Raw genomic sequence first — 14,578 nt, forward strand, 5'->3', positions numbered from 1 at the left:
GCTGATAATATTGTGAAATTGTACATGGCCTTACTCTCACCTTAATCAAGTTCATTTCCCATTTCATACAAACTGATTTAAACAGCATTATAGAGAAATACAAACCTTTAGTAAGCCAAATACTCAGCACACAGAGAAGCAAAGCCCAAAAAGTTTCCATTGCTCTGCTGGTCACCAATAGACAATACAACTGAACTACCAGAGCCACAGCAGAGGCTTATAAAAGCACTTCCTACTGCTGCCACAGCTGTTGCTGATCAGCTCTCATCAGTCATTCATTGGCTCTCTCTCTCCTGATAGGAATCAGTGCAGGTTCAGCTGTTTAATTAGTCTGATAGGACAAATCAGCTCGAAGTTTTATGGAAGATTCTTACCCCCCCCCCCCCCCCAATCCCCCCCATAAAAGATCTTGAAATAAAACACTGCAGGATATTGTCAAAGAGTCAATAAAATGGGGGTTGGATTTTAAAGTAAATGTAACCACATCATGGGGTCTTTAATGACCACAGTTTTATGAATACTTATTTTCATAAAACAAAGGGGAAAGTATGCCTATTTATTTGTATAGTTTTGGTGGGATGCCACTGTAGAAAATACAACGTTGTGGAATGTTTAAAGCCATTTTCCACACATTTTACTTTTAGACACAACACAGATTAAAAATAGGCTACATAACTTTTGATGAGAAAAAGCTAGGCTATCTCAGTCATTTAAAAAGTTATATGGGAGAGTTTCTATGGAAATGTCAAAAAATTAAAATGTCAAATTCTCACTATATGTGAAGGGTTTTGTCAGTGCCTTAAACACATCAATTCCCACATAATACATGACTTGTTTGACACCATCTACTCAATACCAAAATACTCCACTTACAGTCAATGGTCTTCTTAGCCACAAAATACTTTGACACTAGAATTTCCAATCATGGAAAAATCCAGCCTGTAGATAGTTGGTTGACAGTGTCATAATCAAATATATTTTATTATTAATAAGAACTGACGGTGTACGTTGTTCAACATCAGCGCACAGCAAATCTGCCATTTTGGAGAGACTATACTACCTCTGATTGGTTGTCATGGTTCGGGCCAAGATGGCGGGAGCGCTGTTGTAAAAAATGCAAGCTTGCTCGTTTGCTCTTCCTGTCTATACTCTTTGGTCTAATAGTCTTCGTCGCTTTATGATGACGTTTACATACATCGAACTTCCGCGAAATACGAAGCCAAACGAGCAGGATGCAACTTATGATCGATTCGTGAATATTATTTTGTATGTGTGCTGAACGTGAGTTCACAGCAAAACATCCATTATTCCTTAGTCCACGTGGTTGACTCTCCTCCTCGGCTCAGACGCGGTGATGGAGTACGGGCAGGAGAGGGTGGTGGCGCTGGTGGACATGGACTGTTTCTACGTGCAGGTGGAGCAGAGGCTGAACCCAGCGCTGAGGAACACTGCCTGCGTGGTGGCTCAGTACAAGACGTGGAAGGGAGGCGGGTGAGTTTCTACACACAGGCATGCTCATTGCTCACTGTATGGTCAATGCAACTGTCATAGCATCAGTCCTGAAAAGACAGTCAGTTCAATTTGCTTTATTGGCATGTATATTATAACAAAATCGCCAAAGTATTGCTTGCAGCAGGACAATCAACAAAATATATAACTGATCTAACAACAAAGTAAACAGGGGATACATAATCAGAAGGAGAATACTGGAGCAATCAGGTCGTCTTTAGATGGTTTATTATAAGGTGCAGATCAAACACTGACGTTTCGACACTTAAGTCTTCTTCCCTCTGAAGGGTCCCTCTGAGAACAGAAGACTGTGTCAAAACGTCCTCGACACAGTCGAGTCCTCCTTCTGATGCTACTACTGTGGTTCCTCAACTGTTGAGCACCAGTCTCCGTCTTCCTAGTGGTTTAGCGCATGAACTTTCTCTAAAAAAGGGGATACATATAATGTCTGTTACATAGGAACTTACCAGTACTTTGTAACAGCTCCTTCACTTACTCTCTCAATCTCTCTCTCTCTCTCTCTCTCTCTCTCTCTCTCTCTCTCTCTCTCTCTCTCTCTCTCTCTCACACACACACACACACACACACACACACACACACACACACACACACACACACACACACACACACACACACACACTTGCTCGCTCCCTCCCTCCCTCCAGATAGTGGCTGTTCAGCTGCGTGGATCATTTAAATCACTGTCTCTGTGTTGGTAACTCATCTGCTTCCTCTCTCACTTCTCTCACTATGTGTCTAACATCTAAGCTAATCTAACATAATTCTCCATTAGCATAATAGCGGTGAGTTACGAGGCCAGAGCCCATGGCGTCACCAGGAACATGTGGGCAGATGATGCAAAGAAGCTGTGCCCGGATCTCCAGGTGGCACGTGTACGAGAGTCTCACGGCAAGGCAGACCTCACACTGTAAGTGCTAGTGAGATGTAACCTCCTGCTATGATATGTAACCTCCTCCTGTAACACTTTCTTTCTTTAAAATGTGAATCCTAATAAGGATCTCTATTTTGAGCCACCCACTCCTGGGACCCATATTGTAATATTTAATGTGGACCACTTAAGGCTCACATTCAGTTTGCAGTGCCAGTAGCAGCCCAGAAGTCCCACATCTTTGGCAGAAGTGGCCCACATCTGCATGCTATCTGAGTACTCATAAAGTGTACAGTTGTAGGGATGGGCAATAATTCAACATCATCGTTCATCATCTTTCAGTGGAATCATACAGTGAGATATGACATGATATGCCGATATTGTGATATGCAATTCTGTTGTCTAAATAACAAGCTAGTTTTATTTAAAAAGCAACAAAATGAGGTTTGAAAGATTATAAGGAATATTATTTGAAAATATCAGTTTTGTTCGACATCACACTTAACATTACCATCCAGTTCAATGCAATGAATTTGATTATGTGATTTTGTATACATAGGCTATATTATGATATTGAAAAACAACAACAACATTATATTATTTTTTTATTTCAACCATATTGCCCGGTCCTAAGGGTTTAGGCTAAATAACCATGTATGTAGTTACAGGGAGGCGAGTGTGGAGGTGATTGAGGTGATGTCTCGCTTTGCTGTGATTGAGAGGGCCAGTATTGACGAGGCCTACATGGATCTGACGGCTGGCGTCCAGCAGCGGCTGAAGAACATGACTGACAAACGGATAGAGCCTCACCTACTGAAGGCCACCTACATCCAGGGCTACCCACAGTGCTCCCCCGAACAACAAGCAGAGTACGCGGCCTTGGACAAAGGTAGGCTGTAACCAAACCAAGCTCTTTACTGCAGTGAAATGTGACAGTCAATGCTTGGTTTTGGTGTTCAGCCCTTTACTTAACTTTACTGAAGGCCTTCAGTAAAGTAAGCTCAATTTATAAGAAAGTTTATAGTACTATAGAGTAGCTAAGCTTAGTTTAATCGTACAATGAATAATGTGCTGAGGAAATTGTTGACTTTCAAAAATATTGTCAGATGGCATAATTGGATTTGAGTAGTTCAGAATCTAAGTTCTGACCATTGTTAGCTGTAATTAGGATATCCCCAAAAATTATTTCATAGTTATTCCCATAATTTGTCTCAAATCTTAAGCGTCCGGCATGGTTTTGCCACGACTTGGAGCCATGCCGCCGCCGAGCGGCGACAGCGAGACTGTGCATACTCGAAAGGTAACTTGTCCAAAACGTTATCGTGTCGTTTACCAAGAACTTGCAATCATGCCGGTGGGGGAACATTTTATTGTCCCTCCATTTCAAAACTCATTCCGGTGAGCCTGCAGAAGGCTTTGCTAGATGAGGGACAAGCACGTTAAATGAGGAAATGGCATTTCCTCATTTCTCACAACAATGAATTGACGGCGCAGAGTCACATTTTTGACGAGCTGCACGACCCCTACGCCGAGCTGCGCCGAGAGGACGCCCAGCTGCGGCGACCCCCTCGGCGCAGTCAGCGCCGCCGATTTCGCTCGAGCATAATTTGCGCTTTAGATGGCACTGACACTGCTGTTGACGAGTTGGCTGGAGCGGCAAAACAAGTTTTTTGTTTATTTTTTTGCTTAATTTCTTTAATAAAACTGCAAAAAATCCCTTATCATATTTCCCTAACATGTTCATGTTTGTCCTCAGAGGAGCAGAGGTCCAGGGGCCTTCAGCAGTGGCTGGCATCTGAACCTGTCTCATGTTTGTCCTCAGAGGAGCAGAGGTCCAGGGGCCTTCAGCAGTGGCTGGCATCTGAGCCCGTCTCTCTGTGGGCGGGTCAAGCCTCTGCAGAACTGCAGCTAGCTGTGGGGGCGCTGATCGTGGAGGAGATGAGAGCAGCCGTGGAGAAGCACACTGGCTTCCGCTGTTCAGCTGGGATATCCCATAATAAGGTAGGATCAACTCTCATTTCTGTACTCAATAAATTACAATTACAATTACAATATATATTTCAATGCTTTGAAAGAGCAACAGTTATTTTTGTCTTGGTCATAGTTGACTGTCCATGGTTTTCAGGTTTTGGCCAAACTAGCCTGTGGTCTGAACAAGCCTAATCGACAAACTGTTGTGCCTTTGAACTCCGTGGCAGAACTATTCAACACTCTACCCATCGGCAAGATGTGAGTTTAAAGTCCTACTCTGCTACAGAGAATTTCTTCCTCACAATGTACACCATCATTGCTGTTGTACAGGTGAAAAAAAAAAAAAAAAGTTGTCTAACAATATGCTGTAAAGTAATTCTGGTGTTGTTTGCTCTGCCTGTGCAGTCGTAACCTGGGCGGTAAGCTGGGTGTCTCCATCACAGAAACCCTGGGCGTGGCGCACATGGGAGAGCTGACCCGCTTCTCCCAGGCCCAGCTGGGTCAGCACTTTGGAGAAAAAACAGGGTGAGACAGGCCTATGGCTTTAAGATGGCTGCTGCGTCATGTCAAGTTTGCTTAGGTTTGCTACGTGTTGCGTCAGCCACTATCACAATGCTTATTTGAATGCAGGCTTTGATTATAAAGTTCTGCATGAACTTCCTACTGAAACAACTGATTTACTTCCTATATGACTCCACCCACGCCCTCCGCTTACAATCTACTGCAACTCCTTGTCATTCCAAAACAGCTGTGGGCAGAAGTTTCTCCTACAGAGACAAGCCCGTTGGTTCAAAGCACACTCGAAATCAACTTGACTCAAAATTCGGAATAAATTCTGACCCTTTTCTTTCCCCTTGATTCTCCTGTCCACATTCACCATGGAATCTCTCTGCCTTGCAGCCAGTGGCTGTATGACATGTGTCGGGGGATTGAGTTTGAAGCGGTGAAACCCAGACAGCTTCCCAAGTCCATCGGCTGCAGTAAGAACTTCCCCGGGAAGACATCGCTCGCTACAAAAGACCAGGTACTGGCCATTTGACTAGATTTTTGGATCGATTTCACTTTATTGTTGAAACAATTAACAGAACCACAAAATACAACGATGACATCAGACTTTATAATAAGTGGCTGCAGTGCATCAATATAATCCCTTCCTTTAATATTCAGTGCTATGTCCAGTCCACACATGGGCACTGAGGCCTAGAACCCAGACGGATTCAGCAGGTTGACAGACTGAGACCTAGAACCCAGACAGACAGACAGACTGAGGCCTAGAACAGTTTGCAGTTTGACAGACTGATTTAGCAGTTTGACAGACTGATTTAGCAGTTTGACAGACTGATTTAGCAGTTTGACAGACTGGGGATCAAACCAGTTTTGCAGTCCGTTGGTTCAGCCGAGCCTGAGGGACTAGTCTAAATCTTCTGTTTGATGGCAGAAGCTGATATTCTTCAAATAAAATATGGGCTGTGTCAGACATAATATTGCCTGCCAGTGAAAACATTCTTTTAGTGTACGCTGCTTGAAAATTTGACTCAAGCGTTTGACCCATGATTTTTGAGCAGATACGTATCGGCCTACCCAGTCAAGTTTTAAGCTGAACAGAGAGACAACTATATCATGCCCTAATTCCATACTGCATAACACTCTGTACTATAGATTGGGGAAAACGGCAACAAGATCTCAATGTTCAGTCCTTCTCTTTCCCCTGTAGTACACCAGAGCATCTCTGACTAAAAAGTCACTCTGTCTCATGATGAAGAAACAATGGAAGAATGTAATCTAGACAGTGCTCAGAGTCACACCCTTGCGATAATAATTGTTACTTTGTATTGGTTTATTGTCAGTTGTGCCATAATTGATGTTGATCATTTGATGATTTCTGTATAGGTACAGCATTGGCTTAATCAACTGGCCCTGGAGCTGGAGGAGAGACTGACCAAGGACAGAGACATGGTGAGGAGAAGCCATGATCATTCTATATTAGCCCTCTGTTCTTCTTCTCTGGCACAGATGATCTGTTTCATACACACATTCTCCGTCAGTCCCTATTTTCTATGATTTTTCCTCACGCACTTGTCCTTGAATCAAGCCTGTCTTTTCTCTCCGTCTTATAGAACGGTCGGGTGGCTAAGCAGTTGACAGTCGGTGTTCGTCAGCTGGGGGACAAGAGGCCGAGCAGTTTCTCTCGTTGCTGTGCTTTAGCGCGCTACGACGCAACCAAAATATCCACTGACAGCTTTGCCATTATCAAGAGTCTCAACGCAGCGGGAAACCACCAGGCAGCATGGTAAATTACACAATATATTGTTAAATATCTACTGCAGGGGTTCCCAACCTGTTTTGGCTTGTGACCCCACTTTGATGTGACAAAAATATAGGGACCCGAGACATTCAAATTCCGGTATAACATCGGTAACATCATCAGTGACATCATCTGTGATGTCACAACAGTAGTATGCAGACTTTTTCCTCAGAATTCTGACATTAAACTCAGAATTCTAACTTTATTTTCAGAATTCTGACTTTATTCTCAGAATCCCGATTTAAAGTAATTAGTATTGCAGCATTTATGAAATTGTTGTCTGTGGTGACACACGGTAGGCGGAGCTAACACAATAGACTCACTCTGTAGTTACTGTAGGTTCCTGACAACTCTTGTGTGAAGTAGGATAACAAGCTGCTTTTTTCAGGTCTCTGTTAGCATTATGGGTGGTTAGTTACTATGGTTACTATGGCCGGACACATATAATGCAACAGTTTGGATCTCACCTGCAATTACCACTAATCGCCAAGAGAACAAAACTGAAATCTTAGAGATTATCACTTTAAAGTCAGAACTTAGGGACCTAATCTTTTTCGGTAAATTTAAATTGTGGTGTATTATTATTATTATTATTATTATTATTATTATTATTATTATTATTACGAAATTTCAGGCGACCCCATTTAAATTCCAGGCAACCCCACTTGGGGTCACGACCCCAAGGTTGGGAACCACTCTACTGTGAATGAATCCTGGGTGATCTCATATGTTCTCCTTCTTGCACCATGCGTGTCTCTGTCCCCAGGAGTCCACCCCTCACCCTGCTTCTCCTCTCGGCTAGCAAGTTCAGTGACCCTCCCTCCGCTGGGGGAATCGCTGGCTTCTTTTCCAGCGACGTCACATCCACCCAGAGTCTTTTGTCCCCCACTCAGTCCTCCACCCGGTCGTCCTCTGGACTGAGACACGTCTCCACGTCCAAACGATCTGCCACCATTCAGTCTTTCTTTCAAAAGGCAGCTGAGAAACAGAGGCAGAGGGTCACAAAAGGAGAGGCATCAGCGGGGGAGGATGAAGAAGATGGAAGCTCTGGAACAATTGTACCATCTTCCTCTTCTCCCCCTACCGCCTGCCCCAGCTCTTCTCACTCTACCTCTGTGGCCTTTGGCTCAGTCAGTCCCCCCACTGGCATCTCCTCTTTCTTCCACAAGAAAAGTATTGAAAGAAGCTTACAAGCTCCAGCTTTGACCCTGAGCGAGCCACAAACAGGATGTATGCCTGGGCCTGTCAAAATAGGAAGCTCTGAAGACACTGTGGCACTTGCCTCATTTGGCGTTGCCTCAGGCCTTCAGACAAGAGAACAGATTGAGATCAAACAAAGATCAAAGTCTCTACCTCACCGGTCGCTGTCTGAAGAGTTGAGGGAAGAACTGGACGTGCCTCCAGAGCAGCCCACTGAGCAACAGTGTTCTAGCCTGGCCAGAGAAGACCTGGTCAGCTGCGAACGCTGTGGCCAGGAGGTGATGGCCTGGGAAATGCCTGAGCACAATGACTATCACTTTGCCCTGGACCTTCAGAAGTCATTTTCCTCTTCATCCACGGGCACCACTACCATCTCTGTCTCTTCCTCCAACACCTCCTCTTCACCCGCTGTCAGAATAGGAGCAAGCACGGCCCAGACGTCCCGGGGAAAGACAAAGTCCAGGGGCCAGTCAGGACCCCAGGTGAAACGGCCTCGCTCCCAGGGCAGAAGCACAGGCACGCTGGATTCTTTCTTCAAGAAGAACTGAGGCTACAAGTGTACTTTTCAAAAAGTATTACAGGACTATTTTACATTTGATGAAAGCCATAATGTAACAGGCTTGGACCTGACTTCATGCAGTTTATTGTTTATTAAAAAGAAAATTAAAGAAGCCATCATAATAGTTTTAAATTAATTATATAAAACAAAACCGGTCACTTAAACATTTTGAGGTGCACAAATAGTGTTATCTCTGATGTGCCACTAGATGTCACTATTTCATGTCAAATGTAGTCCAAATGAGAACTTCTGCTATATCAGCCCTGTTGCTCTTACTGTACATTCAAGGAAATTGGCACTTTCTATGTATGCTCAATATGTATGTCAATTTTGCTTTGTACATACAAATACATAATTTCTTTAAGACTTTTCAATACAAATAGTCTTGGTATTTAGTCAGCAATCAAAAATAAACTATCACACAAATGTAATTGTTTGTTTATGTGCATGTTAGTCAGAATAAGCATATAGCTATTAGCTAATCTGACCGACAAAGAAATTGCAACAGAAAATCTGTCATCTGTTCTAATCTCATATATATGTAAGTTATAACATATAAAAGTCTTAAAAATGTCCCATTGCTGACATTAATGTTCTGCTCATCTGTTTGGTAGAGCACATTTTGAGTCTCTATCTTGTGTAACGGTATGATGTACGCGCAGCCACAACAAGCATGGCTGAAAGCGGCTCCATGGTGGACGAGTTCATTCCAAAAAGGGGAGTGACTTTGTGGACGTGGTTTGGTTACTAAAGAGCATGTGACAAACCACGGCAATATTTGAAGGCAAACCGTTGTTTATGCTGACATATACTGTAAAACTATAAGACTTATTTTGTTGCAATTGTATGTTTCTAGAAATTAGTAAAATATTTTTCAGTATTTTATCATATCGACAAGAATCTCGTTATTGCAGAAACACCCTGGAATATTGTGATATTATTTTAGTGCCATATTGCCCACCCTTACTGTAGGGATAGTCCAGTAATATGGGTCAACCTCTCACTAATTGCAGCAAAACCAAATTCAATGTGTTTTGTCTCCTCAAATATGTTCTAAATGAGAGAGAAAACAAGTATGAAGGAATCCTAGGAGTTTTACATATCTGTGCTAGTCATTTACCACCAGCAGGTACAAAGAAAAACAGGGTAATCCCCCCCCCAGTGGCTTTTCTATTATTTTAGTAAATAGTTGTTTAGCCAGTTGATGTGGACACCTCCATACCTGGCCTGGAGTTTTCCTAATGTGAGGAACATTAACGTATATTATGTTCTGTTCATTGTCAGCATCCTGTTGTGAATAAGCAGAAGAAAGAGGACAACATTTTCACCAGGAAGTACACACAGGAAGTCTGTGAATAGGCTACACTGTTAATACAGTAAGCATACAAACCGCAATATAATTAATAAGGTCCAATAGAGCAATAACAATACCAGTGCTGCTATAAATCAAAATATTATGATCAACAATTCACATTCAGTTAGATAATAATTACACCATAACTTGCATGGTGATGTTGTTTGCTCCATGTGTCCTATGATCAATCATTAATTATTATACTATCACAAAGAAGATTATGCAAGATTATGACCACACATGATCCTGGAAAATGTCTCTATCTTACCACTGTGACGGCTGATGCTGCCGCTTTGGCCTTCTCTGAAACAAACAAGGAAACTCCATGTAATTGGCTCTCACAATGACTGTAGGATTCATCATTTTTAAAGAAAATAATTTCATAAAATAATGTTTATGTTCTGAATTTGATTCATCAGCGTCTGCCATAGACTTACTATGTATTATTATCCTCCAGCCAAACAAGGCAGCCACCACTACAACCAATACCAACGAGACCAGGGGGATGAGGATGATCTTTAGTTCAATGGATCTAGCAGAAGATACGTGCAGATGAAGTGCATTTGATTAAAATGTATTTATTTGAAATATGTGTATTATCTGGGATACTCATTAAAATGTTCCTTTTTTGCACTAATGTTGAAAATGATAAGCTAGAGCACTAAAGCACATGAGTCACAAAATGCATCCATATTTCACCTATGGGCTGAGTGAGTTTGGTTAAGAAAACTGTGTTTTTAAGAAATCATCTTGTTTTATTAGACAGTTACAGTGGAGATGGACAGGGTATACTGTACATACAGGGAGTGGAGACCAAATGTGAATCAGATTTGAATCCATAGTGTAAATGGAGGTAATGGTAGGTGCATTGGATCTTTAAATAGGATAAAGTAAAGGGGACTGACCTCTGCTGTGGTGGGCCTGGCAGGTTGTCTCCACCTGCAGTGGAGTTTGTGGGCTGAGCAGTAGATGGCTCAATTTAAAACAACCAAAGGTTCGCACAACTCGAAAAAGCATGTGCATCTCTGTTTGTGGGGTGCTGCTTTGGAATGGCTTGGACGAAATGATCAAAAGGAGTACCGTAATCATATAGGACATTTCAAAAGAATCTATAAACTATCAATCATGGACATGTATAAGAGAGAGCTTGAAAAATGAGTATTGCACTTACTTAGTATATTTTATTTTACATTTCGTAGCATTAAGTTGGATTGCCTCTGGTAGGCTATCTGTTTTGTATTGTAAAGCAGCTATTATTATTTAAACCTTATCTAATGAAGTAGTAAGGAGGGGCAGGACTAAATAAGCATGGCTTCTTTCTGTCCCTTCTCGGACATATAATATGTTGTTTTGTAAATTAATGTGTTTTTAATTTATGTTCGAGACAAATAAAAAATTAAATTAAATTCAATGATTGTGATTGTGACCAAGGAGGAATGTTGGTGAGTGGTTGGAAGCAGCTCTATAAATAGTGAGTAATGTGAAAATACATGTCCATCCTCATTGGATATAGGTTAACTTATCAGGCTGTTCATACACTTTGAATTATCATAAACCACAGATTTCCAAAGTAAATGACAAGGATGGATTCTATACTTCATGCTTATTGGAATTTGGAACTATTTTGGACTTTGACTTATGTTACATTTTTGTGTGTCCGCTTAATGGCTTGATTTTTATTATGCATCATATAGGCAATCGTATGTGGCAATATGAAATTGTTTGATTCTTACTTGTTGTGGTAGGGCTCATTGTAGTTAATGAGTTTTGTTCAACAGTGATTTGCACCGGCATATCTAGGTCTCCTTTACGACACAAATACCAACCACTGCTCTGTATCTTCAGTTCACTCATAGTCACATTGAAAACAGAGGCACTCGCATTGATTGTCACATTAGTTCCATTTAAATATCCAGACTGCCCCACACAGAGACCATCCAGGTCCAGTCCACACCACGCCATTTCTCCAGAGGAATCAGTATGGCGGCAACTGACAGTCACGCTCCCTCCTTCAAATCCTCTTATCTCCTGTTCGTCCACATAGAGTCCGGGGTTATCTTAACAAAGGCATAGAGGAAGAAGATAAGTAGGCTATAAATATAAATAAAAACAAAATTGAAAATTCACTCAAATCTTTCATTTTTACAGACGGGTGCAACCGTGCTCCTACAAATGCACTTACATGCAAGGCAGGAAAGGTGGTCTTACCTGCTGAGACAACCAGGTTTAATTTCTTGTTAACATCTGGCAATATCATCTCCACAGCACACCAGTAAGAACGAGTGTCCTGTAGCACCAGGTCACCAATGGTCACAGTGAAGATTATTTGGTCGGTGTTATCAGATATAGAAAATTCTCCTGAAGGACTTGGTAGGTTAGTTTTGACCACAAGACTGCAGCTGTCGAACAAAAACCCTCGACACAAGTACTTCACATTGTTTATGTACTGTGCATTATAGAGACAAGGGATGGAGATGTTGCCTCCTGCCTTCACTGACACTCTCCTCACTGTAGTTATGCTGTGAATTCCTGCAGCAACAACAACAACAACATGAGGTAGATAGTTTACAATATGGTCCCTTCATATGGCCTGCCTCACGTAGCTCTCTGTCACAACTATACCATAACCATAAACATGTAAACTGTAACGTCATTGAAACATGATGGGAAAGAACAGTTTATCTTATATTAGAGGTTGGTTGTCACTTAACATGTGAATCAAATTTCATTTACCCCAAAAATCATTTTTATATCACTACCTACCTACAACATTCATATATCATTATATCATCATTACCATCACATGGGGTTATGCAAGCTAAACTAATAGCATTCTCATTAAGACTTTGCTAACTTACCAATGAGTCCGCAGAGGATAAGGAGAGGAGTATAGGGAAAAGCCATGTCTGCTTCGATGTGAGAGAGTGAGCACTAGCTCCCTCTAGTCACTCTTACTGCAGACCTCACTGGTGCTGTTCCTCATGTTGAACATTGTACCTCTGGATAAGCTGCTGTTTATTGTTCCTACTAGATATGAGTCAAATGAGTTATGGAAACCTGTATTAATCAGTGGTGTGAGTCTTTCAGATTATTTTAAGAAGAGAATATTAGATTTAGAATTATTCACCTTGTATCCTGAAAATTCACCAAAGCTTTTAATCAGTTCTAGGAGAGATGGCAGGGACTGAGCCAGATTTTTCAAAAACAGCACTATGTCGTCAGCGTAAAGAGCCAGGCGATGTTCTATACCACCTATTGTGATCCCCCTGATTTCAGGGTGGGTTCTAATCGCAATAGCAAGAGCTTCAATTGCGAACGTGAACAACAACGGAGAGAGAGGGCACCCTTGCCGAGTCGACCTAGATAGCCTGAAGGGGGCAGATATCATTCCATTAGTCATAACTTCTGCTGTTGGGTTTTCATATAGGATCCGAATCGATCTACAAATTTTTTCCCAAATCCCAAAGCGAGATAGTATTTCAAAGAGATACGGCCATTCCACCCTGTCAAAAGCTTTCTCAGCATCCAGGGATAGAATGGCCGCATCTGAAACATCTTTTCCTTCATGTAATATATTGACAACCCTTCTAATATTATGAAAGGCTTGTCTCCCTCCAACAAAGCCATGTTGGTCTATATTAATCAAAGGTGGGAGGTGTCTTTCCAACCTCAAAGCCAATGTCTTTGCTAATAATTTTGTGTCCGCATTAAGCAAAGATATCGGCCTATAACTACTACAGCTAGTGGGCGCTTTTCCTGGTTTTAAGATGACCGTTATTAATGCACTCTGCAATGTTGGGGGGAGACCTTTTTCAAAAGCCTTATTCACCATCTCCAAGAACGGGGGTAGGAGTTTTGCCTTATAGATTTTATAGATGTCAATTGGGATCCCATCCGGGCCCGCTGCTTTCCCTCCCTTCATCGCACATATAGCTTTAGACAGCTCTGAGAGTTGTATTGGCTGATCAAGTTCATCTCTGTCTTCTTCAGGTATCGAGGGAAATTGAAGCTTATCCAAGAATCGTTTTTGTAGATTGGGGTCAGAGGAGGGTTCAATCTGAGCTATATAGATTTTCATAATAGTTTTGGAATGTATCATTTATTTCTTTAGGATCAGATGTTAAGGTGCCTACTGTATTTACAATTTCGTTTATTGCCCTTTCATTTTGTAAAGCTTTGACACGCCATGCCAATAACTTTCCTGCTTTTTCGCCTTGATCATAAAATGTTTGTTTAAGTCTAGTCAAATTAGCCAGGGCTTTATTAGAAGATAATTCGTTATAGTAGGCTCTTTTTATAGCCACTCTGTGCTGTAGGTCTGGGGTATCATTCAAGAATAGTTCCCTCTCAAGCTGTCCAATTTCTTTTTCCAATTCTAACATCTGGCGTTTAAATTTATTTGATTTGGAACTTGTATAACTAATAATTTGTCCACGTATACCGTCTTTAGATGGTTTATTATAAGGTGCAGATCAAACACTGACGTTTCGACACTTAAGTCTTCTTCAGAGGGACCCTTCAGAGGGACCCTCTGAAGGGTCCCTCTGAAGGGTCCCTCTGAGGACAGAAGACTGTGTCGAAACGTCAGTGTTTGATCTGCACCTTATAATAAACCATCTAAAGACGACCTGAGCGCTCCAGTATTCTCCTTCTGATGCTACTACTGTGGTTCCTCAACTGTTGAGCACCAGTCCGTCACAGCTGCTGTAAAGACTACCATACAAAACCCCTAGTCACACTGACTCAATAGATCAATCATTCTGCTTAATACCAGGTGCATAAATACACTCT

General features: G+C 41.8%; 1 protein-coding gene across 1 annotated transcript; it reads left to right on the forward strand.

Moving 5' to 3' along the window:
• Positions 1–1,354: 1,354 nt before the first annotated feature.
• LOC310796214 (DNA polymerase eta-like) lies at positions 1,355–8,451 on the forward strand (the record flags this gene model as incomplete). Its single annotated transcript, XM_083658357.1, has 10 exons — positions 1,355–1,491; positions 2,303–2,437; positions 3,061–3,287; positions 4,221–4,399; positions 4,524–4,627; positions 4,775–4,894; positions 5,270–5,393; positions 6,260–6,325; positions 6,487–6,659; positions 7,441–8,451. The coding sequence occupies 10 exons, from the start codon at positions 1,355–1,357 to the stop codon at positions 8,420–8,422; spliced, it is 2,247 nt and encodes a 748-aa protein (XP_083514483.1). The 3' UTR covers positions 8,423–8,451.
• Positions 8,452–14,578: the final 6,127 nt, after the last annotated feature.

This window comes from Poromitra crassiceps, assembly GCF_964638095.1.
Source record: "Poromitra crassiceps genome assembly, chromosome: 22".
Taxonomy (NCBI): domain Eukaryota; kingdom Metazoa; phylum Chordata; class Actinopteri; order Beryciformes; family Melamphaidae; genus Poromitra; species Poromitra crassiceps.